The sequence below is a fragment of the Coregonus clupeaformis genome, chromosome 35, assembly GCF_020615455.1.
Source record: "Coregonus clupeaformis isolate EN_2021a chromosome 35, ASM2061545v1, whole genome shotgun sequence".
Taxonomy (NCBI): domain Eukaryota; kingdom Metazoa; phylum Chordata; class Actinopteri; order Salmoniformes; family Salmonidae; genus Coregonus; species Coregonus clupeaformis.
In genome coordinates, this window is record NC_059226.1 from 1,339,571 (window position 1) to 1,364,521 (window position 24,951).

General features: G+C 41.4%; 1 protein-coding gene across 1 annotated transcript; it reads right to left on the reverse strand.

Annotated features, from left to right (window-relative positions):
- Nucleotides 1-2,661: 2,661 nt before the first annotated feature.
- Nucleotides 2,662-15,265, reverse strand: csf2rb (colony stimulating factor 2 receptor subunit beta). The gene is made up of 13 exons (XM_041864599.2): nucleotides 15,196-15,265; nucleotides 14,317-14,450; nucleotides 13,905-14,052; nucleotides 13,580-13,740; nucleotides 9,750-9,904; nucleotides 6,756-6,900; nucleotides 6,271-6,394; nucleotides 5,915-6,069; nucleotides 5,371-5,498; nucleotides 4,963-5,146; nucleotides 4,133-4,227; nucleotides 3,395-3,464; nucleotides 2,662-2,746 (listed from the first exon to the last, which is right to left on the reverse strand). Exons 2-12 carry the CDS (start codon nucleotides 14,417-14,419, stop codon nucleotides 3,396-3,398), a joined length of 1,467 nt encoding a protein of 488 aa, XP_041720533.2. The 5' UTR covers nucleotides 14,420-14,450; nucleotides 15,196-15,265; the 3' UTR covers nucleotides 2,662-2,746; nucleotide 3,395.
- Nucleotides 15,266-24,951: the final 9,686 nt, after the last annotated feature.

Below are 24,951 nucleotides of genomic sequence, written 5' to 3' on the forward strand. Positions count from 1 at the left end.
AGTTCCACCCTGTTACATCTTTCCCCTCTATTTTTGAAATGTGTCCTCGCATTTAACCAAGAGAGCTAAAAGTTTGCCACGCTGACCCTCAAGACAGGGGCCCCTCAGGGGTGCATGCTTACTACCCTCCTGTACTCCCTGTTCACCCACGACTGCGTGGCCGCGCACAACTTCAACACCATCATTAAGTTTGCTGAGACCGCCTATAGAGAGGAGGTCAGTGACCTGGCAGTGTGGTGCCAGGACAACAACCTCTCCCTCAACGTCAGCAAGACAAAGGAGCTGATCGTGGACTACAGGAAATGGAGGGCCGAGTATGCCCCTATCCACATCGATGGGGCTGTAGTGGCGCAGGATGAGAGCCTCAAGTTCCTTGGTGTCCACATCACTAAGGAATTAACATGGTCCACACACCCACACATTTGTGAAGAAGGTACGACAACGCCTCTTCCCCCTCAGGAGGCTGAAAATATTTAGCATGGGCCCTCAGATCCTCACAAAGTTCTACAGCTGCACCATTAAAGGCATCTTGACTGGCTGCATCACCGCTTGGTATGGCAACTGCTTGGCATCCAATTGCAAGGCGCTACCGAGGGTAGTGCGTACGGCCCAGTACATCACTGGGGTTGAGCTCCCTGCCATCCAGGACCTCTATACCAGGCGGTGTCAGAGGAAAACATCCACCCAAGTCACAGACTGTTCTCTTTGCTACCGTATGGCAAGCGGTACCGATGCACCAAGTCTGGAACCAACAGGATCCTGAACAGCTTCTACCCCCAAGCCATAGGACTACTAAATAGTTAACCAAATAGCTACCCAGACTATATGCATTTACCTCTTTGCACTAACTCTTTTGACTCATCACATATGCTGCTGCTACTGTTTATTATCTATCTTGTTGCCTAGTCACTTTACCCGTACCTATATGTACATATCTACCTCAATTATCTCGTACCCCTGCACATCAACTAGGTACTGGTACCCCGTGTATATAGCCAAGTTATCGTTACTCATTGTGTATTTATTCCACGTGTTATTATTTGTTTCTATTTTTTTTCTCTCTGCATTGTTGGGAAAGGCCCGTAATTAAGCATTTCACTGTAAGGCTACACCTGTTGTTTACGAAGCATGTGACGAATTACATTTTATTTTATTTGACCAGGAGACCGTCATCACCATTCCCATTCTTTAACACAACACTTTGTCGACCCCTGCTGTAGAATGACAGGAACAGCCACTGGTACTGACAGAGACACAAGGCTGCGTTCACCAACTCAACAGTGCCACCCTGTTACACATTTACCTTCCATGTGATGTGGTGGGAACCTGGGAATCTGGCCCTCAGTCACCTTACCACCCAGAGAGGAATGTTTGTAGTTAGTCCTTACAGTAAAATCCATAGGCCACCTCTGTGAGTTCAATAGATACACAATAAGTACAGTGCTGCCATCTGCTATTGTGAGTAATCAAGGGAGGCTACCTTATGAGGCTCAAACAGTTTTCCTTCCTAGAAATAGAAATGTTTCTCAATCTCAACCCACATGTGGTCCTTTCCAACACTAACACACCTGATTGAACTAGTCCAACTAATAATCAAGCTCTTGTGATTAGTTGAGTCAGGTGTGTTAGTGTTAGAATGGATCAAATATTGAGAACAGTGGCATATAGTGGCCCTCATGTCCTGAGAATGTATTCCACCATCAGATGGGGTTAGCTAGTTAGCTAAGTGGCTAGCTGGGACAGTCTGACGTAGGGATCTTCCTTGCACTGCTCCCCTTGCCCCCTCTCTCTCCTCCAGTCCTGCTGCTCTTGACTGCCCCCTATAGGAGGTCCAGAGGACTGCACATGGCCCCAGCCCCCAAGTGCCTGTAGGGCTGGGAGGAAGCAGTACCCAGAGGTGTGTACGGTAGGGCCCACTGGGGGCAAGGTGAAGGGGGTGGTGGTGGTGGAGGGCGTGTACGCTGGAGGAGGGTCTTCGTTCTCACTGGGTAGTGAGCCGTTGGACATAGCGCTAGGTCGGGGTGGGAGGAGCTCTGACTTGGGCCATGCCATTATGTTTTTGTTGCCGTTGTTCTTACTGTCGTCCCCTACTTCAGCGCTCATAAGACCATCAGACACTCCCTCTGTTGATCTGGACAGGCCAACACTAAACTGAGGCATCGCCACATAGCCCTCGCTCGACCCCGAGAGGGATGGGCCAGTCCTCTCCGAGGAGGAAGATGAAGTGGGTTCAGAGTTAGAGAGAGTGTTGTCGGACTCCTCACATGGAGGCTCCAGACTCAGAAACTCACTCGGCGCTGGTGAACTGTCGCCACACAAGATATAAGGGCCACTGAAGCTGAAGCCAGATGAGTCCAGAGCAGGAGGGCCAGATCTGTCCACAGACAACAGATGTAGGGAGGAAGAGTTTGGGTCATACTTCTTCCACCCATCCTTGGTAATGGAATGGAACAGTCCATTGGCCTTTACATCTGGGGTCAACCACAATGGATTATCTGAAGAGCTGCAACACAACAGAGTGAGGTAAGGGTTAGGGTTGAGGCTTAGGGTTGAGCCAGGTCACCGTGTGTACGAGTTATATTTTATAAGTGTTGGACAGTGAAGGTTAGAAGTATGAAGATATGAGCCAGTTTTACCAGCTAAAGCAGAGACTGATATCCTCCCTGCTCTCCAGTGTCTGTACGCTGCAGATGTAGGTCTGCTCACTTCTCTCACTCTCGGGGAATAACAACCTATCAGGAGACTTCTGTGAAAGAGAATGAACTATGAAAGATGGATACATGCAGGCAAGGTCACAGATAGATGATCTACTGTGTCCTCCCACTCCCCTTTGCCCTCTCACTCGCCCTTCTGGATGGTGGTATATCTTTCTTTGTATACAGTGTTTGTCGTTGTTGTTCTGAACCCATTGCCCCCAAGTCGTCGCGACATCGTCAAGTTCACCCCCCCCCCTCCCCCGTCCCCATTTATAATAAAATGGTCCCCATGAGTGCAACTTCTGTAAGCGCCTCTACTCTACTGCTCTATTCCAAAAAGCAAATGCGATGATATGCAATGCTTTATTATAAAGGTAAAATCAGTTTTTTAAAAATATGTTTAAATGTTCGCTACAGAGGCAGTTAGTATGTTATGAATTTCGAGATATGAATTGCCCTTTTTTTTATTTTGAACACCTGCCCCCTGAAAGGTCTGTGCACAGCCCTGGATCCTACATTGTAATTTATAGTGGTTATGAAAAATAATATTTGTGTACAGTCTAGCCGATTTTAAAACTATCATTATTATTATTATTGAGTGCAGTTGTCATATATTCAATAGATTAATAGTCCACAGCGAGATGCTTTGTGAATAATGCTGGATGAATACTCAGCCATTCAGATGTATTCAGACTTACCTTAATGACCTCTCGCAGTACCTTGCTCTTGAGGGGCGACGGGACAGACACCTCCCACAGGACTACCCTCCTACAGACAGAAAACAAATGAATTAATCAATGGATGGATGAATTAATAGAATGACAGGTAACTGCCAAAATAAATGAAACACCAACATAAAGTTTCTTAAAAGGGTGTTGAACCAGAGCCAGAACAGCTTCAATGCACCTTGGCATAGATTCTACAAGTGTCTGTAACTCTATTGGAAGGATGCGATGCCATTCTTCCACGAGAAATTACATAATTTGGTGTTTTGTTGATGGTGGTGGAAAACGCTGTCTCAGGTGCCGCCCCAGAATGTCCCATAACTGTTCAATTGGGTTGAGATCTGGTGACTGAGACGGCCATGGCATAGGGTGTATATCGTTTTCATGCTCATCAAACCATTCAGTGACCACTCATGCCCTGTGGATGGGGCCATTGTCATCCTATGGGGGCATAGCTATGGTAGCCCAAATAATGGCCTGCCCAGCATTTGTATACATGACACTAAGCATGATGGGATGTTAATTGCTTAATTAACTCAGGAACCACACCTGTGTGGAAGCACCGGCTTTCAATATACTTTGTATCCCTCATTTACTCAGGTGTTTCCATTATTTTGGCAGATACCTGTAGTTTAACATTAGTAATAACACAAAGGGGAATTAAAATTGTAGAAAAACAATAAAAACAGTTGGAGAAGTCTGAGTAATCACCTGTGACAGGCTGGTATGGTAACGTAGAGAGTGATGAAGACAATGGCCACCAGTACACCGATGAGGACGGAGGAAGGTGGTGGCGGACCAGGAAGCTACAAGGAGACATGGGACAAAACATGCATATGTAAGAGTGGAAAATGTAGTTGATGATCATTGATAAGTAATTGATTAGTAGTGTCTGGAAATTCCTGTCTGTCACGTGAACTGATTGAGTGGTTGCTTTAAGAGAACAAAGTCACATTTTTTATGGTAGTTCAATGATAAAACATCCAACTCATCCAAGTTCATTTTTCACATGAAAGCAAATATCGAGGCTTCACGTAAGGCTAACACGTGGAAGCAAGAAACGCTCTTCAATAAATAATGAAAGTGTTTACGTTTGTTTTTGAAAACATTCTTCAAGAGAGATGAACATTGGTGCTTTTTCATTCAGCATCTCATGAATAGATAATCACATTATAGTTTTTAGAGCTCCGCTGTTTTGACTCACAAGGCTGGCACAGCTAGATGAATTGTAAATAATAAAATATGGATCACATCCCCCCATTTGTACTTGTTCTAGTCCAGACTGGTTATCTCTGATGGTAAAATATGTTTTCAGAGTTATTTGCAAAAAAGTATAGAATTAGCTTGGTCCAAGTTTGTGCTCTTGCCAACTCCATTGCTGTCATTATCAAGCCATATACAGCAATTTACATGACAATTAGTGACAAGGAGTTGGCATGATAGCAAAAACAGACTCTCTCAGGCTAGAATAGAATACAACAATAGAATAGAATACTATTAAAAACATGCTTCAACCAGGAGCTACCATATAGGTCCATTACCTGGTTGTGAGGTCCACTCCACTGGATCGGTCCATTCTGAAGGTGGTCCTTCATAAGCATCACCCCTTCCCGGGACCACCAGGGCTCTCACCTTAACCAGGTAACATTCAGAGGGGCGCAGGGACCCCCCCAGGATGGAGAGCGAGAAGGACCCCTGGGAGACATTGAGGAACCTAGTATCCTCCTGAAAAAGAGATTGTTGGACAGAACCAAGTGAGACACCGTAGAATTATCAGTCATCATCAAATGATCTATTCATGAGATGCTTAAAAATGCAAAAGTCTATCTCGCTTGATGAGCATTCTTTAGATGATGATCTAGAGATGATAAAATGTAATACTGAAAATGAAAAGACATCCCACTTCCTGTGAAAGTATAGCACAAAAATAGATCAAATACTTCTCCTACCTGAGTCTCATTACTCCAGTAGTGCACTTGATAGGAGAGTTCAACATTTGATTTTGGCTGATTCCATTTTAGAATCCAGTTCCCATCTATCTCTTCTATCTGCACGTCGAGTGGATGGTTTGGGCGAACTGTGTAGAGAGAGACATCAAGAATCTTTAAAGAGATTGAACGGGATATTAAGCACTTACGAATGTATACATTTTTTGCAGGACGTAACATATCATACGAAATGGATGACATTGTACACAGTTATACACAATTTCCCTGGACCGGTTTTGGCTCATGAGCACTAATTTCTAAACTACTGGCTGAAATTATACATGACCTTCTAGCATCACCTTTGAGAATACTCTTGGGAACCAGCAGTACATTGTGCCTGTGCTACCACAATATAAACTCCAGGTGGCAGCACTGATACACAATCACTGAGGCAGTATATTTTCTGGATTGCATCAAAACAAATATCATCATAAATTGAGTCTCAGCTATGAGATTTTATTCTCCCCCAAATATCACCCCTGTGTCGGAGTGAAAAATGACTCACTGTGTTTGTGTGTTTGAAACTCTTTGGTGTTGCGTGTGGGGATGAGCTCCACCTCCAGCTGCTCTGAGTCTTGGACAGGGAAGGAGCAGCTGTATTTGAGCATTGGACCCCTAGATGGAGCGCTGACCATGGTGTTAACACAGCATTTCTGGGCTCTGGAGAGATGGCGAAAGGGAGAGAGAAATGGATGGATGGAGAAGAGGAAGGACAATTCTGTGAAAGAGAGTAGTCATCTATGAGACTGAAGTGTAGTCAACTGTTTCGTCTCTTATCCATGGGCACAAACATGAACGCATGCACGCACGCACACACACAAATGCATACACACAGTGCTTTGGCAGCAGATCCTAACTCACGGTGCAGTGTTGTTGTGTTTGCAGGACAGATCGAAGGTAAGGAACTGAGCCAGGTCTCTCTTCACCTCCCAGCTGCATGTCACCACATTCTCCTCATCCAACACACACTGCGCATTGGAGGGGCCTGGCAGAGGGAGGGAAGGGAGGTCAGGCAGGGAGGGAGGGATGGAGCAGGAGGACAGGAGGAAGAGAGAGAGAGAGAGAGAGAGGGAGAGAGAGAGGGGGAATTAGGGAGGACGGGAATGAACAAAAGGGAAGGAGACGTTGATGCACCAGTGAGCAATGCTATTCCAAACACATGACATGTTGAGATCACAATTCCCTGACACCTCCACGTAAATCCCACACAATCCTATAAAGTTGCTCATTACAATTTCATTACAAACGCACTACAATCCTATAAAACGAATACATTCCATTACATTATATGACATTACATTATGAAGGATGGAGTATGTTTATGTATATGTAGGGTTTCTACTCACCCTCCTCAGTCAACCAGGTCACTAGGGGGCTCCACTCGCTCCATAGTCCCATCTTCCCCCTTGCCCTCACCTTGGCCTCATACTGGCAGCCAGGCACCTGAGCCTCAAACTTCACACTCAGATGGGTGTCCTCAACCTCCACTGTCTGCACAGAGAGAAAAAGACAAAGAATATGGAGTCCCAAATGGCATACGTCTAAGGCAGTGGTCTAAGGCACTGCATCGCACTGCTAGCTGTGCCACTAGAGATCCTGGTTCGAATCCAGGCTCTGTCGCAGCCGGCCGCGACCGGGAGACTCATGGGCGGCGCACAATTGGCCCAGCGTCGTCCAGGGTAGGGGAGGGAATGGCTGGCAGGGATGTAGCTCAGTTGATAGAGCATGGCGTTTGCAACGCCAGGGTTGTGGGTTTGATTCCCACGGGGGGCCAGTATAAAAAAAATAAAAAAATAAAAAATATATAAAAATATGTATTCACTAACTGTAAGTCGTTCTGGATAAGAGCGTCTGCTAAATGACTAAAATGTAAATGTAATAGGGCCCCACAAGACTCTGGTCTAAAAATTTACACTATATAGGCAATAGGGTGCCATTTGGCACGCACATTATGTGTACATCTCAATTTACTAAAGTAGCTCACCACTGGGCACAGACATCAATTCAACGTCTATTTGACGTTGGTTCAACATCATTTCATTGAAATAACGTGGACACAGCGTTGATTCAACCAGTGGGTTCCTTTCTTTGCCTCCTTCCCTTCATCTGCACTAGTGTGAAGCACCTGGTCTGGACAGGTTGAAAGTAGACTTCCTGAAAGAATCTTTAAATTGCTTTCACCTATAATGTGGTTTCAAATCAGTGCAGATGAAAGGGAGGAAACCATTTTAGACTATTGAGACACAGCCCTGATCTTTATCGGACTCCCGGTGGTGGTTTTGTTTTCTGTACTTTTGCCTTGTGACATCCTGTCTCAGATAGTAGCGCGGTAATCTTTGGTGAGGATCGTGACGTGCAAGAGGAATGATGCCGGAACATGGACGTCACCAGGACCTGGCTGTCGGAGATTTAGCCCCAAATGATTTTGGGTCAGCCACGAATCTTTTGCGCTGCTGCAATGGTCAAAAAAAAAAAATGTGTCAACTGAATGCGCCACTTAAACTGAACTCATCTTGATAAATCAATCAATGTCAGATTTTTGTTTTCACTGAATGTCCGTTTGGATATTAGGTTACAATTATGCTGGGTAATGTTAGCTAAATTAAGGTGAGTACTCATGACTCATTCGTCTAGCAATTAAAAGCAATGCAGATTTTATCTACACACACATTAGGCCTATAGCCTACCTGATGAGCTTGCCTGATGTTTTCCTGAACTTTCCAATACTTTTCTGATGCCTTTCAGTCACTTAGCCTACTGATGCGAATACACATGTGTACACTTTTCCCATAGGCTATTCAAGTCATTTGTCATATTTTGAATTGTTTAAAAAGGTCATAAGGACTACATCGTCTCAATAACAATATAGCTGAAACAACTATTATATTATTGTAACAGTAAGCCTACCTACACAATAACCTAATGTGGGGTTACTGACCACAATCCATTGAATTAATAATAACAAGTGTTGATTATTTGGCCTTGGGGAGAGCATAGTGCATGGAAGAAACCATAGCGCTTGCAGTAAGGGGTGCGGGATGTGCTGCAGATAAATTGAAATAAATTGAACAAATTATATAGTTACTCCTGTCTCTATAAAAAGAAATGAAATCATTGAAATACTACACCAGCATAATTTAGCCACAGAGGATCAACAGCTTATTATTTTTTTGGGGGCTGTAGATAGTGTTTTGTCACATTATGAACGATTAGGCCTTAGTCTACAGTTGGAAATCCTGCAATTGGGCAACCCGGACGGCAAATATAAAACAGCTGATTGTTGAGCAGCTAGAAGGTATTTCGCAATATTTCACAATACAATTGCTGGATAATTCTGTTTAAATAGGTGAGTGCCCCTGTAAAGTTGATGGACTGTAATTTCCTCCTCATTATTGTAGGCCTAAGATCTGTGTACCCACTCTTTTCATTGGCCTATGCTATTTGTTGCATTTAAGACATTGGTTGTTTGTTTTAGTGATCTCAGTATGTAAATGTCAGAGTAGCTTGACATTTTGATCATTCGTGTGGTATAAAAAAATATTATTGTAATGTCTCTAGTCATGTAAAATGATGTCGAATTGCAGGAAATTATTTTAGAAAAGGCCCTTTTTTTCTCACCCACAGCCCCTTCAGCCCCTAGTCTTCAGGACTGAGCCCCCGAATGTTATGAAACTCTGGTGACGCCGCTGGGCAGGAAGCAGAGAGGAAGTGATGAATAATTCTAAGTAAGTGATTAATGATTTTGTAACTGAGCAAAACTACCCTATGCTTGTGCTTGTTTTGCGTGGGATATCTCATGCCATGATGAATAACCATGAGAATTAGCATGTCTTTTTACAAGAGGGTCGGAAAACATAAGCAATATGTTAACTAACAGTCCTCCTACACTCTTAGAAGCAAAGGTGATATCTAGAACCTAAACAGGTTATTCGGCTGTCCCCATAGGAGAACCCTTTGAAGAACCCTTTTTGGTTCCAGGTAGAACCCTATTGGGTTCCATGTAGAACCCTTTCCCCAGAGGGTTCTACATGGAACCCAAAAGAGTTCTACCTGGAACCAAAAAGGATTCTACCTGGAACCAAAAAGGTTTCTCCTGTGGGGACAGCCGAAGAACCCTTTTGGAACCCTTTTTTTCTAAGTGTATACTGTATTTATGAAGATTCAGAAGCACATTTCTTAGATGAATAGGAGTCTTTGAGAGCACCTTGTATGTTAACCTGGTCCCAGATTCGTTTGTGCTCTTGCCTGCTATCCTTGACAATGAGTGACAGGGAGTTGGCAATATATAGCACAAACAAGACATGGTACTCAAGCTAATTGTTTGTTACTCCATTACATACTGTCCAGTCATCCTGGTTAGACCTCCTGTAGTTGACCTGGTAGTTGAGAGTGGGGGTCAGGAGGGAAGAGGGGGGGTAGGGGCTTTCCCAGCTGAGCAAACGGACCCCTCTCTCTACAGCCTGCTGTGATAGGTGGACTGGTGGACGCACCCTCACTGTAATACACACACATACATACACACACACACACACACACACACACACACACACACACACACACACACACACACACACACTGTCAAAAACAAATGAACACATAAATGAATAGTCAAATAATATAGATATAGGACCCTATATATTTCTAGCTAACTTGCAACTAAAATGTAACATGTAAATGTAAAATGATTGAGAACCATGATTTATGACAGTGTCCTGTAATGTTTAAACTCACTATTCTATTTATTTTTATTACTTTTTTACTTTTTTTTAGGGGGCAGATCAGTTTTAATATTGCAGATAGATTGTAACTTCCATCAATGTAATTGTCTGCATCACTTCCAATCCCCCATATATGTTTTTTTTTCTCGCAAATACAGTGAGGGAAAAAAGTATTTGATCCCCTGCTGATTTTGTACGTTTGCCCACTGACAAAGAAATGATCAGTCTATAATTGTAATGGTAGGTTTATTTGAACAGTGAGAGACAGAATAACAACAACAAAATCCAGAAAAACGCATGTCAAAAATGTTATGAATTGATTTGCATTTTAATGAGGGAAATAAGTATTTGACCCCCTCAATCAGAAAGATTTCTGGCTCCCAGGTGTCTTTTATACAGGTAACGAGCTGAGATTAGGAGCACACTCTTAAAGGGAGTGCTCCTAATCTCAGCTTGTTACCTGTATAAAAGACACCTGTCCACAGAAGCAATCAATCAATCAGATTCCAAACTCTCCACCATGGCCAAGACCAAAGAGCTCTCCAAGGATGTCAGGGACAAGATTGTAGACCTACACAAGGCTGGAATGGGCTACAAGACCATCGCCAAGCAGCTTGGTGAGAAGGTGACAACAGTTGGTGCGATTATTCGCAAATGGAAGAAACACAATAGTACTGTCAGTCTCCCTCGGCCTGGGGCTCCATGCAAGATCTCACCTCGTGGAGTTGCAATGATCATGAGAACGGTGAGGAATCAGCCCAGAACTACACGGGAAGATCTTGTTAATGATCTCAAGGCAGCTGGGACCATAGTCACAAAGAAAACAATTGGTAACACACTACGCCGTGAAGGACTGAAATCCTGCAGCGCCCACAAGGTCCCCCTGCTCAAGAAAGCACATATACAGGCCCGTCTGAAGTTTGCCAATGAACATCTGAATGATTCAGAGGAGAACTGGGTGAAAGTGTTGCGGTCAGATGAGACCAAAATCGAGCTCTTTGGCATCAACTCAACTCGCTGTGTTTGGAGGAGGAGGAATGCTGCCTATGACCCCAAGAACACCATCCCCATCGTCAAACATGGAGGTGGAAACATTATACTTTGGGGATGTTTTCTGCTAAGTGGACAGGACAACTTCACCGCATCAAAGGGACGATGGACGGGGCCATGTACCGTCAAATCTTGGGTGAGAACCTCCTTCCCTAAACCAGGGCATTGAAAATGGGTCGTGGATGGGTATTCCAGCATGACAATGACCCAAAACACACGGCCAAGGCAACAAAGGAGTGGCCCAAGAAGAAGCACATTAAGGTCCTGGAGTGGCCTAGCCAGTCTCCAGACCTTAATCCCATGGAAAATCTGTGGAGGGAGCTGAAGGTTCGAGTTGCCAAACGTCAGCCTCGAAACCTTAATGACTTGGAGAAGATCTGCAAAGAGGAGTGGGACAAAATCCCTCCTGAGATGTGTGCAAACATGGTGGCCAACTACAAGAAACGTCTGACCTCTGTGATTACTAACAAGGGTTTTGCCACCAAGTACTAAATCATGTTTTGCAGAGGGGTCAAATACTTATTTCCTTCATTAAAATGCAAATCAATTTATAACATTTTTGACATGCGTTTTTCTGGATATGTTTGTTGTTATTCTGTCTCTCATTGTTCAAATAAACCTACCATTAAAATTATAGACTGATCATGTCTTTGTCAGTGGGCAAACGTACAAAATCAGCAGGGGATCAAATACTTTTTTCCCTCACTGTATATACAAATGAATTACTTAAAAATCATACAATGTGATTTTCTGGATTTTTGTTTTAGATTCCGTCTCTCACAGTTGAAGTGTACCTATGATAAAAATTACAGACCTCTACATGCTTTGTAAGTAGGAAAACCTGCAAAATCGGCAGTGTATCAAATACTTGTTCTCCCCACTGTATATATATACATATATACACATACATATATATATATATATATATATATATATATATATATATATATATATATATATATATATATTTATATTTATATATATATACATATACATACATATACATACACATATACATATCCTTTAAAAAAATATATTTCCCTTTATTACTTTCCAACCCCACCACCCCTTCCCTAATTGGAGTAAACTAGTGAACAACAATGCTTAGGCCTCTACTTCCAGCTTATACATACTATATACATTTTATGGACAATTTCAATTTTACAATAATTCTATTTTGTTTGTTTTTTCTCCTGAACTTCCTCTACCCTCAACCTCTCCGATAATTTTTATTATGTCCATCCGGTTTGCTTCTATATACCATATCTTTCTAACTGTGCTCTTCACAAAAGCTCTCAATCTATAACCTATATACTTATTATGGACACAGTATGCTTTACATTATTAGTTATCTTGTTGTTGTAAGTTGTTGTTAGTTGTTATTAGTCCCATCCTTCAACTTCATTCAACACCACCCATCTATCTCTTAACACCATCCATTTTGGATTTCTATTTGCCATATATTTTTCAACTGTACTGTGATGTTTTACAAAAGTTCTGAACCTTTCTATTCTCATTGCTTCTACAGATTGTAAATTGAAAATAAACATTTTTGCTGAAAGTATTATTATAATATTGATCGATTGACTATGACTTTTCAGATCACCCAGTAGTGCTATCTGCAGGGTTAGCTCCAGGTAAATATAGCAATCCTTTAGCCATTCCTGGACCTGTGTCCAAAAACAAGCTACAAATGGACAGTACCAAAACAAATGATCTAATGATTCTGTCTCTTCGCAGCAAAATCTGCAGAGCTGGGAAGATTATATCCCCCCATATAAATAACATTCTATTGGTAGCAAGAATTTTATATAATAATTTAAATTGAAAAATTCTAAGTTTTGAATCCGGCAATACGTTTTGCGTATCAGTTTATAAACACTATGCCATGGAATCGGTATGTCAAAAATCTCTTCCCAACTATTTTGCAATCTATATGGTTCCTTACTTTTTCCCCCTTCCACTTTCCTCTTCCATTTTTGCGGTAATGCTGCAATTATTTGGTTGTAATTTTGGGTAGAGCAGACATTTCCATATGTTTTTGTTAGCTGCATGTGTGACATAACTCCACCAGTCTTACCGATGATATCATTTACGAAGATTATACCTTTTTTAAACATTTTGTCAAAAATAAACGTTTTTTTATCAATTAGTATATTTCAGTTTAACCACAATATTTGTTGCATTATTTGTTCTGTCGTTTCTGGAGGATTAAATTAAAATTGCAACCAACTTTCTATGGCTTGTTTTAGAATAGTGATATTTGGGAGATTATTTCCTTTTCAAATAACTGAAAGTGAGATGTTGTAATCTGAATAAAGGGAAAAAGGCCATTCTTGAACATTGGGTGAGACAATCTTACTAATTTGCTAGAGAACCAGTTCGGATTTAAGTAAACTCACCATTCTTAGACAGAAGCAGGGCAGAGGGACAGGAGGTCTTGAAGAAGAAGACATGGTTGGTATTGATGCCAAAGTAACGAGTGTTGTACTGACACTGGACGGTGAGCTTGCTGTTGTTGGGATTCAGTGCTGGCTGACCGTAGGGTTTACACAGGGACTCACTGGAGAGACAGAAAAAGAGAGGAGAGAGAAAGAGAGAGCGAGAGATAGAGAGAGACATGAGTTCATTGAGTATATTGTTTCTCGGTGTCCACCTCTTCCTTCTCCCCTCCCTCCCTCCCTCCCTCCCTCCCTCCTCTCATCAGCCCATCAGCTCTATCCTTACCGGTTCTCAGTGCTGTCCCAGTAGTATAGGGCTAACGGAGCTTGTGCGGACGTATGTGGACTCTCCTCCCAGCTACAGCGGACGTAGGAGCTGTAGTCATTGTAGCACTGCAGGGACTCAAGCACAGGGGACACTGTGGATAGAGGGACTGGGAACAAGGATATAGACAATAGAATTAGAAGACATTGTGCTGTATGATGTAGAGTACAGGTCTCACTATAGGGCAGAAAATATGATCTACAATCACTTCTGGAAAAAATACATGTCCAAGTGGATGGCAGTGTTGTGATATTGTCTATATCTTAATAAGACTTTCTATAATGTCCACAATGAAACATTTAACCATATGTCCAACTCATACATTTTGTTGTCATCGATATCTGCTAAAAAGATTCTTAGAGTTAGACCCTACCATGATATTGTTTGTTCTCTTGGATTGTGCAGCGTTTTTGTCCATTATTGCAGAGGACCAGGAGAGGGAGTAGTGATCCACAAGACATCCAGAAGAGAAGCATGTTTCCTGGGTAGCGCAGGAGGACAGGTCCCCTGGAGCAGAAGAACATGGGTAAGGGTCAGCAGGTGGGCCTCAGTAATTAACCTTCTAGATCTAGACCATCCTGGACTGACTGCTATATCTGTCAGGGTTCAGAGAAAAATGGCTCAGATGCAAAAAGTCTCACTCACTCAAACATACTCTCTCTCTCTCTCGCTCTCTCGTGAACGTGTACACACACACTCACCAATATAATCATTCTCGGAAAAAAATGACATCATTACCACTCACTTCCCTTACAGTATATTCTTCTCTAAGTGATATTCCTCCCACCATCCGCTGTGACCACACATCCGTTCTTCTCACCCATGTTAGCTTTCTCTGTCTGCATGTGTTTCAAATGGCACCCTATTCCCTATATACAGTGCACTCTACCCTATGGGACCTGGTCAACAGTAATGCACTTGATAGGGATAATGGTGCCAGTATGGACATAGCCTCTTAATGTCGTGCTATCAGACACTTTGGAAGAGAAGAAGGAAAAAGGATGTGGCAGACATTTGTGACTGTAGAGATATCCCCCTCAGATACAGTGTGTCTGTGTGTGTGTTGTGTGTGTGTGTGTGTGTCTGTGTCTGTGTCTGTGTCTGTGTCTGTGTCTGTGCGTGCTTGCATTTATAAATAAGCATTCCAAGAATACATTGTGGGATAGAGGTTAAAATACAAAGAGATGGTAAGAATCCCCCAAAAATGTACACTTATATGTAAGCTTATTTATACAAGTGAAGTTATTCTCACCTAGTCTCCTCTTCAGTGTTCAGTGAATTCTGTAGTCCTATTTCCAAGAAGTTATGGTGTGTGAAGCAATGTCAAGATCTGTTCGGTCTGTAGCGTCAACTTTATCTGCTTCCTCTTTTCATGCGGCTGTTTACCATGTGGTCAGAAATGACACTTAATCAGCGTTCAGCTCCGTCACAGCGTGATCAGTATGCTCCCAGCGAGCACAAGACATTGAAAAAACAATTTTCAACCCAAAATAAATATTTTCAACATTTTTTCAACCAAAAAGGCATCTTTTCAACATTTTCCACATCTTTTCAACCAAAAAGGTGACTTTTCAACATTTTCAACATCTTTTCATGTCTTGTGCTCATAGGGCTATAGTGTGGCATGAAATGCTGCCCTTAGAGTAGTATAAGTAGCCTAGTAGGTATAGTATGTGTAAATTATGAATATCACTTTCACACAATTTATCTAAAACAAACTTATTCATTTTCTGTCATCTTATAATTGTCTTGCTGTTACAAAAGGGTGAGCTTCTAGCCCAGGCCTTTTATGAGTGATGGGGATTTCCAGTGAGGTGCTACTGAACAGTGTGAAGATTGAGCAGTGAAGTCTCTTAGTTGGTTCAGGCAGTGTCACGTCAGTACAGCAATCATCTGAGTCACAAATGGCACCCTATTCCCTATATAGTACACTACTTTTGACCAGAACCCTATAGGGTGCTATTTGGGATGCAAACAATTGATGTCCTTTAGGTCCCTTTGGCCAGGACTGCACTTCAGTAGAAGATCAATTCCACTGTATAATACACCAGTCCTTAGCTAACCCACAGTCCTACAGGGAAACGCCTGAGTCTGGATCCTGTGTCCCAAACGGCAATCTATTCCCTACAAAGTGCACTACTTATGAACAGAGGCCTATGGGGTGCCATTTGGGACAGAGTCTGGAAGCTGTGCTGTGCTGCTAGAGCAGCTTATCCTGCTCAATGTGGCGTGAAGGGAGAGGCTCGATATCTGTAGAAGAACTCCAGTCTAGTCCCTAGCAGGGTGATGATTTGACTCTGTTAAGTGTATGCTGCTCACATAGACCACTAATGTCCTGAGGTTATTTAAGGTGACTGAAAAGCCTAAACTTACAATCAAATATCGTCACAGAAAGAACAGTGACCATTGAGGATAATGATAAAGCAACACAAGCTCCAAAGAAAACACCACCATAACTGCAGCAACAGAAATACGCCATCCCTGGCTGTTTTAATGATGGTGTGTGGGACAGGCTGTGGTGCTGTCTGTAGATTATGGACTGTGTGGCCGTTTTAATATTTTGACATAGGGGAGACCGGGGATGGTTGTAACACAGGATAGTTGTAACACCCTCAATATCTCTAATCAGGAACAAGCTAGAATCATGTGACTCACTGTGCACATGCTCAGTTTAGTCCTCAACCGTTATGTGAAGAAGCGAGACCCTGTGATAGACTGCAGATTTTATTGACAAAAATCTGATTTTGAGGTAAGAAAGTACTTTTTTGACCAAATTTGTTTTTGCGATGGCATCCCCTGCTTTGTCGTTAGATTCACCAAACTTATATCAGGTTTATAACCAGTGTGTGCAGATATATTTGATGTAAGTTAGCAATGCTAAAGTTTGAACAAGCTAAAATTGAAGATAGCTAATGGCTGCAAGGGTCAGGGTTAGTTGGAACAAGCCTAAGGAGGTCTGGGTGCTGGTAATGCAAATTATGGGCCCTTCAAGCCTGTAACCCAGGACTACCATACCACTGTCACAACTCTGACTTTGATTGAGTGAACATGTCCAACATTAACTCACACACACACAAAAAAAATGTGTTTTTGTAACACTTCCCATGTGACATTTCACATGTGAAAACGTGTTTTTGGACAACAAAAAATGTGTATATGATACACACATAGTGCTTTTAACATACAGTGTTTTCTTCTTACATATTTGACTACATTGTGTATGTTTATTTATACAGTAATCATTATTCAATGTGTCATCATCTGTGATTTGAACTCACAACCTCTTGGTTTTCACGGAATTTTGATATTTCTGCTATGCCACCACACCTGTATTCCTACACTTTGGACTTCAAAGTAAATCTCACCTTTGTTAAATATACACTTAAGAAAAACTATGATACTGTATTTATCATAGTGATTCAGGAGTAACATTAAAACAGAATAATATGCCCCACCAACATTAGACAACTATACAGAAAACCCTAAAATTGCTGAAATAAGTCAATGAAATCAGTGATGAGAGAATAGTCAGATTAACTGATAACTACAACAGCAATGCAGATGGCACTATTTTGCGAAGTGCAGAGATCTATTATAGGCAATGACTGTAGGGGGAATGCTACAGACATTATGGAGCAGCAGAAAGATTATCACACCTCAAATCCAGATAACATGAAACTAAACATGTGACAACATGGGGGGAGTTCTATTTACCTGAACCGTGGTGATGGAGGAACACCCTTCTCTAATCGAATAGTAATCTGTGCCGCTAGGTCATGTTGTCAACAAGGCAGCATGGTGCATCGTCCAGAAACATACAATCTCTTTTCCATAAAATGTATGTTAGAATTTAAAAAATAGTTTTCATTGGGAAGGCAGATAGTGTCTTTATCAAAAGCAATCACTTTGCATGTGAAAACACAGAATCCTACTCATTATTCTATGGTTCCAAAACGAATGCAATCACTTTTCACCCGGGGCAAACTCCTCCCGCCGGGGCAACCTGTGTCAGATAATCAAATCCCCTCAAACTGAAGAGTTCCAAAAACACATTTGCACATGATTTCACATGTGAAATTTCACTTGCACATGATTTCACATGTGAAATTTCACTTGCACATGATTTCACATGTGACATTTCTCAAATGTGAAGTGTTCCAGAAACACATGATTTCATATGTGAAATGTCAGGTGAAGTGTTCCAAAAACAAATGATTTCACATGTTGCTTCACATGTTGTCACATGTTATCACATTAACTTCACATAAAATCACATGTGATCACACAAGATGTGGAATTCATTCATTTTTTCGATAAGGGACACCACAAACATTCAGTTGTTTAGTCCAGATGTTGTTCTTTAGTTGTCAGATATTGTTGTTTAGTTGAGAAGAGCCAACTAATGGAACATAAAAATAATAAACATTTAATGATTTGTATTATTATTTTATTATTTCTGCCGCACAACATTTTTAACATGGCAATGTTGTTCTCATTTTCTCAGTAAAGACTTTCAATATTTCATTGCATGTCATGATTTATACATTTTTTCAAACTGTTACATTTCACCCCAAGCCCTGTTACTGACCAGGGAGGTTGGGTAAATTGTAACATTTCACTCCTTGTATTTGAGACAAAGTCACACCTTGTCTGTTTGATTTAGAGAGATAATACCAATTTGTAGCAGACAAATGGAAGCTGTTCCTATCACACTTTGAATGCAGTAGCTCAAACAATCTCTGAGAAATTTACAAAAATGCTAAAAGTGTTACAACCATCCCCAATCTCCCCTACGTTAGCTGTCAGTCAAACTGTGCAAAAGTGAAACCAAAACTTACCTTGATGGTTAAGTTTAGGAATTAATTTTGAGAATTTGGTTTAAGCCCATCCTCAACCCCATCCGCAACCCGTAGCTCATCGCAAGCCTACTCGATGGGAATAGGCGCTCGCATTGCCCCTAGTGGACGGTAGGAAATTGATATTGAAATAAAATGAAACCCAGTGCCATAATTTCACCATTTCAATTATGGCACTGGGTGTCATATTCCACTAGAGTCTGGCCTGTGATAAAGTCAGGGTCTGCGTCACAAATGGCACCTTATTCCCTACATTATGCACTACTTTTACCCAGGAAATTAGTGCACTATAGGCAGTAGGGTACCATTTGGGATGCAAAAAGGCCTTTAGCTGTTTTTATTTCACATTCATAACTACCACAAATAAGCCATAGTCCTGTGCCATCCAAGTTTCTATGTAATTTCCCTGGCTGTAACCTCTCTGAACAACTACTGTTCTATTGTATTCAAATACAGTTTTCTATTAGATTCTATTCAATTCTATTCCATTCTATTTCTGTAAGGCCCCTCACCCCTATCCCTCAAGAGCAGCAGTCGTACAGTGCCCTTCGAATGAAAAACCTGGCATGTCTATATCAAAGTCACACAGACAATTAACTGAGCTCAGATCAGATACTCTCAGCTCACAGCCACACTGTTCAATTCACTCCCACCAGACTCCCCCTGTTCACGTGCTCAGAAACACCCCTCTAGTCAATCAGACGTGTTTGTTGTTTTGCATTTGAGAAAAAACACCATTTGAGAGAACGCCTGACTTTTCACAAAAGCGTCACTTTCTGTTTTGGACTATGACCTTGTTGTTTAGGTTAGAACATTCTGGCATACTCTTAATCTCTACTCAGTACAGTCAGAAGAGGATGGTCGTGTGACCCAAGTCTCCTTTCTATGTTTCTTTCTACTGAGTTTAATCTGGCCACTGTGCTCTCGCTTCTGCTTTTCTTGGTCTTTGGGGTCTAGGCCGGGTTACTGTAAAGCACATTGTGACAACTGCTGACGTAAACAGGGCTTTGTCAAATAAATGGGATTGATTGGTTGATTAAGGTCCAAGAGTGTGACTGGGATGCAACAGTATATTGCAGTTGTTTGTGTTCAACTCCCTTTTCCATTCACTATCTGTCTGCCAATTAAATGCTTTAACGTTGTAACTATCTGTTATTTAGAGACCGGCAGAACTAAGTAGGATCAAGGAGTTAGCCAGATAACTTGCCTAAATATATATATATATGTTTTAAAGGTAAGCTTGACATGGGCATGGTCTTATTGGCTCAACAACCAAAAACACATATTTAGCTTTCTTAATTAACCAGAAAATCAATAGTTATTTCTGGTTATTTATCAAATTAGCTGGCTAGATTCTTCTTTTTAGTATACCCCTCTGAAGTGTCTTAATGTGTTGTTGTGTCTCACTTTCTTTAACTTCCTGTAAGCAAGTGTCAAACCAAGCAGCAAGTAGTTCCTCTTTCTCTGAAAAATGTGCTCTTAGAATTGTCTTGTGGGTATTCGATGCCTTTCCAAAGAAGGAGATGTTCTATCATCAGATATTACAGTTGTTGGTTGCACTGTATATCATTTCACACATTATCACAGTGTTGAGAGAAATGTATGCATACAGTAACTAATGAGGAAGTCCTTACTGTTATATTCAAGAACTCAACAGAAGTTCACAAATACCCTCCCCATCTTAGATTATAATAGTGATAGCAATAGTGATATTGTTAGGTTTTTTGAAAGGTGTTCTGTGTACTTCTATATCACCCTTATGCAGAGTGCGAATTACACCATGATACACCATGATTTTTTTAGTATGGGCCTAATAATAAAGACGTCATTTAAACTGTAAAAATGAATCACGTTTTAATGTGGCATTAACACAACCAGTCATGATATTTTCATCTGATTGTCAAACAAATCACTTCAAAAAGTAGGCTACCTGTGCATGTTCATCCACTCAAAAATAATTCCAGCATCCAAACTGCATGTATACTGGCGCCATTTGAGGAATGTAAATAGACATCTGTTACAAAACACCAAAAAGTGTGCCTAATGACATTCAGTTATTGCAATTGTTTAGGCCTATATTCATTGATGCATCTTGCTGACAAATTGACATTTTGTAGCTTGAGAAGTCGGGACACCTGAAATGGGGCTGAAACTGTCCCGGGTAAAATGGGATGGTCACCCTACAGTAACACACATGGTCAACTTACTAGACTAGGCTACAATGCGTATAACCATGAACTTCAAAAAGGCCTACCAGTAGGAATTGCGTAAAGATCCTTGCGACATGGGGCCATGCATTATCATGCTGAAACATGAGGTGATGGCGGCAGATGAATGGCACGACAATGGGCCTCAGGATATCGTCACAGTATCTCTGTGCATTCAAATTGCCATCGATAAAATGCAATTGTGTTCGTTGTCCGTAGCATATGCCTGCCAATACCTTAACCCTACAGCCACCATGGGGCACACTGTTCACAACGTTGACATCAGCAAACCGCTTGCCTACACGACGCAATACACGTGGTCTGCGGTTGTGAGGCCGGTTGGACGTACCGCCAAATTCTCTAAAACTACGTTGGAGGCGGCTTATGGTATATTAAATGATCTGGCAACAGCTCTGGTGGGCATGCCAATTGCACACTCTCTCAAAACTTGAGACATCTGTGGCATTGTGTTGTGTGATAAAACTGCACATTTTAGAGTGGCCTTTTATTGTCCCCAGCACAAGGTGCATCTGTGTAATGATGATGCAGTTTAATCAGCTTCTTGATTTGCCATACCTGTCAGGTGGATGGATTATCTTGGCAAAGGAGAAATGCTCACTAACAGGGATGTAAACAAATTTGTGCACAAAATTAGAGAGAAATAGGCTTTTTGTACGTATGGAAGATTTCTGGGATTTTTTATTTCAGCTCATAAAACATGGTACCAACACTTTACATGTTGTTTTTATATTTCTGTTCAGTGTAATACGAGTTGAATCAAAACATGTTTTACATCGTAGTTCATGAGTTGTCCATAATTTATGAGGTAATGCTTGGAGTCTTCACAGATCGTGTGACATAAAACACTACCTTTCTTTCCTTACATTAATGACATTTATGACAGTGTTATTTGTAATTATTAAGAATGTATCAATTTAATTAGAACATTGAACTTAAACCCTGTACGAATCATGGATATTGGAGATCTCTGAAAATGCACCGCAGGCCTAAGTGTAACTATGCCTACTTAACTTTTCATTATGTTTCACTGTGAAAACAGTTCTCATGGGAACACAAATCCAAAATAATGTAGGCCTATGCCATTGCAAAATGGAATGCTTCTAACCGAAAGAGTTAACTATAGGCCTATTGTCATTAATGTATACTTGTTGGATGGATTGGATGCGAGTTGGTGTCTAGCTGCAGGCTAGTTGTCTGATGATTGTTGTAAACAGTTGACTGACAAAAGCAAACAATGATAAATCAAAGGATAAATCTAATGCGTTGGAATAAAGGCTATTTTTATCAAGGACGCATGGCAAACAAATGGAGAAAATGAGGACGTACAAAGATAAATCTATGCGTAAAGGAGCTCAGCTGAGGCCGAAATTCAGAACTACTGGATGAACAGTTCTGCCACATAGAAATAAATGGTTTAAACCATGACAGAGAGATGGGGGTGTTTGTTTCATTGAAATATTTTATTTTCATATTTACCACTGCATTTTAAACAAATAGGAGAATGGTTAAATTAGCATTATTTAGAGACCCCCCCAAAGTTTGACTTTTGTTGCATTTAGGGAAGCTAACATCTCATTCAGGGGAGCTGAGCCCCCCCTGGCTCCCTCGTAATTCGCACCATGCCCTTATGCTAATAAACCTCTCAAAATGCCCCTAGGCAAACGCAATTCATATTAACCTCACCACTTCCATCTAGTGACCACGAAGTGTTACTCTCATTCAGTTGATCAGAAAAGGAAATGTCGTTTTCAGCTGATTTTCAATGTAATGTTTCTTTTTAGAAAACCATTCCATAGTGAGTTCACAATCATATGGACTGTTTTCCTTAATATGTTGGTGATCCATTGCTATTTGTTTTGCTATATCCTATTTTAAGAGTCAAACTGCCACTTTCACAAGCTTCCATTTGGTTGATCAGTTTGAGGTATTGCATGCAGCTATTTGGACCATCTATAAATAAGAGTACACAATGTTGACTATACAATGTTATTTTGTATACACTAAGAGGAAAACAAAAATGCATTGAGTCACAAAAAGGCACTCTTTCCAGAAAAAGATTTTCAGAAGAAGCCTTTATTCAAGGAGAGACTTATTCACATCTTATGAAATGGCTTTTCTCCAGGGCTTATTCATTTTGTTACTGACAGACATTTCATCATGCATAATTTCCACGCTACTATGTCACAATAGTGACTTGCACTAATGTGTGATTACCTTAGCGTGTCATCATTATGAAATATTACAGCCAATAACATCCCACACAGAGGAGGCTGGTGGGAGGAGCTATAGGAGGAAAGGCTCATTGTAATGGCTGGAATGGAATAAATGGAATGGATCAAGCATATGGTTTCACCCTATTCTATTCCTACATGTTTTATAGCAGGTTATTCATCAGAAGTGGAAACATTTTAAATGAAGACATCATGTAACCGTATAGGACCATTTAGATCAGGGGTGTCAAACGTCCGGCCCGCGGGCCGGATCAGGCCCGCAAACGGGTTTAATCCGGCCCGCGAGATGATTAAAAAATATATATAAAAATAAATAAATAATAATAATAATAATAATTTTGTAAAGTATAAAAATGCGCTGCAATTTTTCAATAAAATTAACTGCTGTTCCAATTGCGTCCACTGGATGGCGCAATAGCAATTGTGTTAAGCAAGCAAACTGTTTATACCGGGGCAGAGCAATTAGGTCAAGCACGTGCAGCCAATGAGCTACTTTGTTTTGCCCGCGATATTTATTACGGCTTCTACTTTTAACATTATGTGCTTTGGCACCCTCATTGCCCCAATATGTCTCTGTCAAAAAAGAGAAAAGTGGACGCAGAGTGCAGAGTGTTCCAAGAAAAATGGTCATCCTATTTATGCTGAAAGAATATAACCTTCGTCGCCACTATGTGAGTCTTCATGCCGACAAATATGACAACTTTCAAGGACAGCGGAGATGAGAGAAGGTGAATGAACTGTTGGCGGGTCTGAAGAAACAGCAGTCTGTGTTTACTCACAGCCGAGACATCAGTGACATCAGTGACATCAGTGAGCTAGCTACCTCATTGCTAATGAAATCGCAGTGGCTTCAAAACCATTTAGTGAGGGTGAATTTGTAAAAACATGCATGATGAAGGCAGCGGAGATTGTGTGCCCTGAAAAGCGGCAGGCTTTTGCAAATATCAGCCTGACAAGAAACACAGTTGCAGACAGGATTTCCGATCTTTCAGTGGATTTGGACAGCCAGTTGAAGCAAAAAGTAAAGTCATTTATTGCGTTTTCGGTTGCAATTGATGAAAGCACGGACATTACAGATGTTGCACAACTGGCCATTTTCATCCGCGGAGTTGATGACACATTGACCGTCACCGAGGAGTTCGTGGAGTTGGTGCCGATGACAGATACAACGACAGCAGCTGATATTTTTACCGCACTCGTCGGGCGCGCTGGACAGGGTCGGAGTGGACTGGTCCCGCGCTGTCAGCCTGGCTACAGATGGTGCGCCCTCAATGATCGGGAAAAAAGCAGGCGTTGTGACAAAGTTCAGAGAGAAAGTGCAATCTGCAAATGGAGGACGTGATTTTTTGACTTTTCACTGTATTTTGCACCAGGAGGCTTTGTGTTGCAAGTCATTAAAGATGGATAACGTCATGAAGGTGGTCATCCAAACTGTTAATTTCATCCGATCCAGAAGCCTGAATCACCGTCAGTTTGACAGCCTTCTCAGAGAGAAAGACCACATCTATGGCCTGCCATACCACACGTTTCTTTGATTTACGAGAAGAAATTGAACAGTTCATGGAAGAAAAGGGCAAACCAGTGTTAGAATTTCATTCCGCAGAATGGATGCAGGACCTTGCATTTATGGTGGATGTTACAGAGCACCTGAATAACTTGAACAAACAGCTGCAAGGGCGCAACAAAGTTGTCA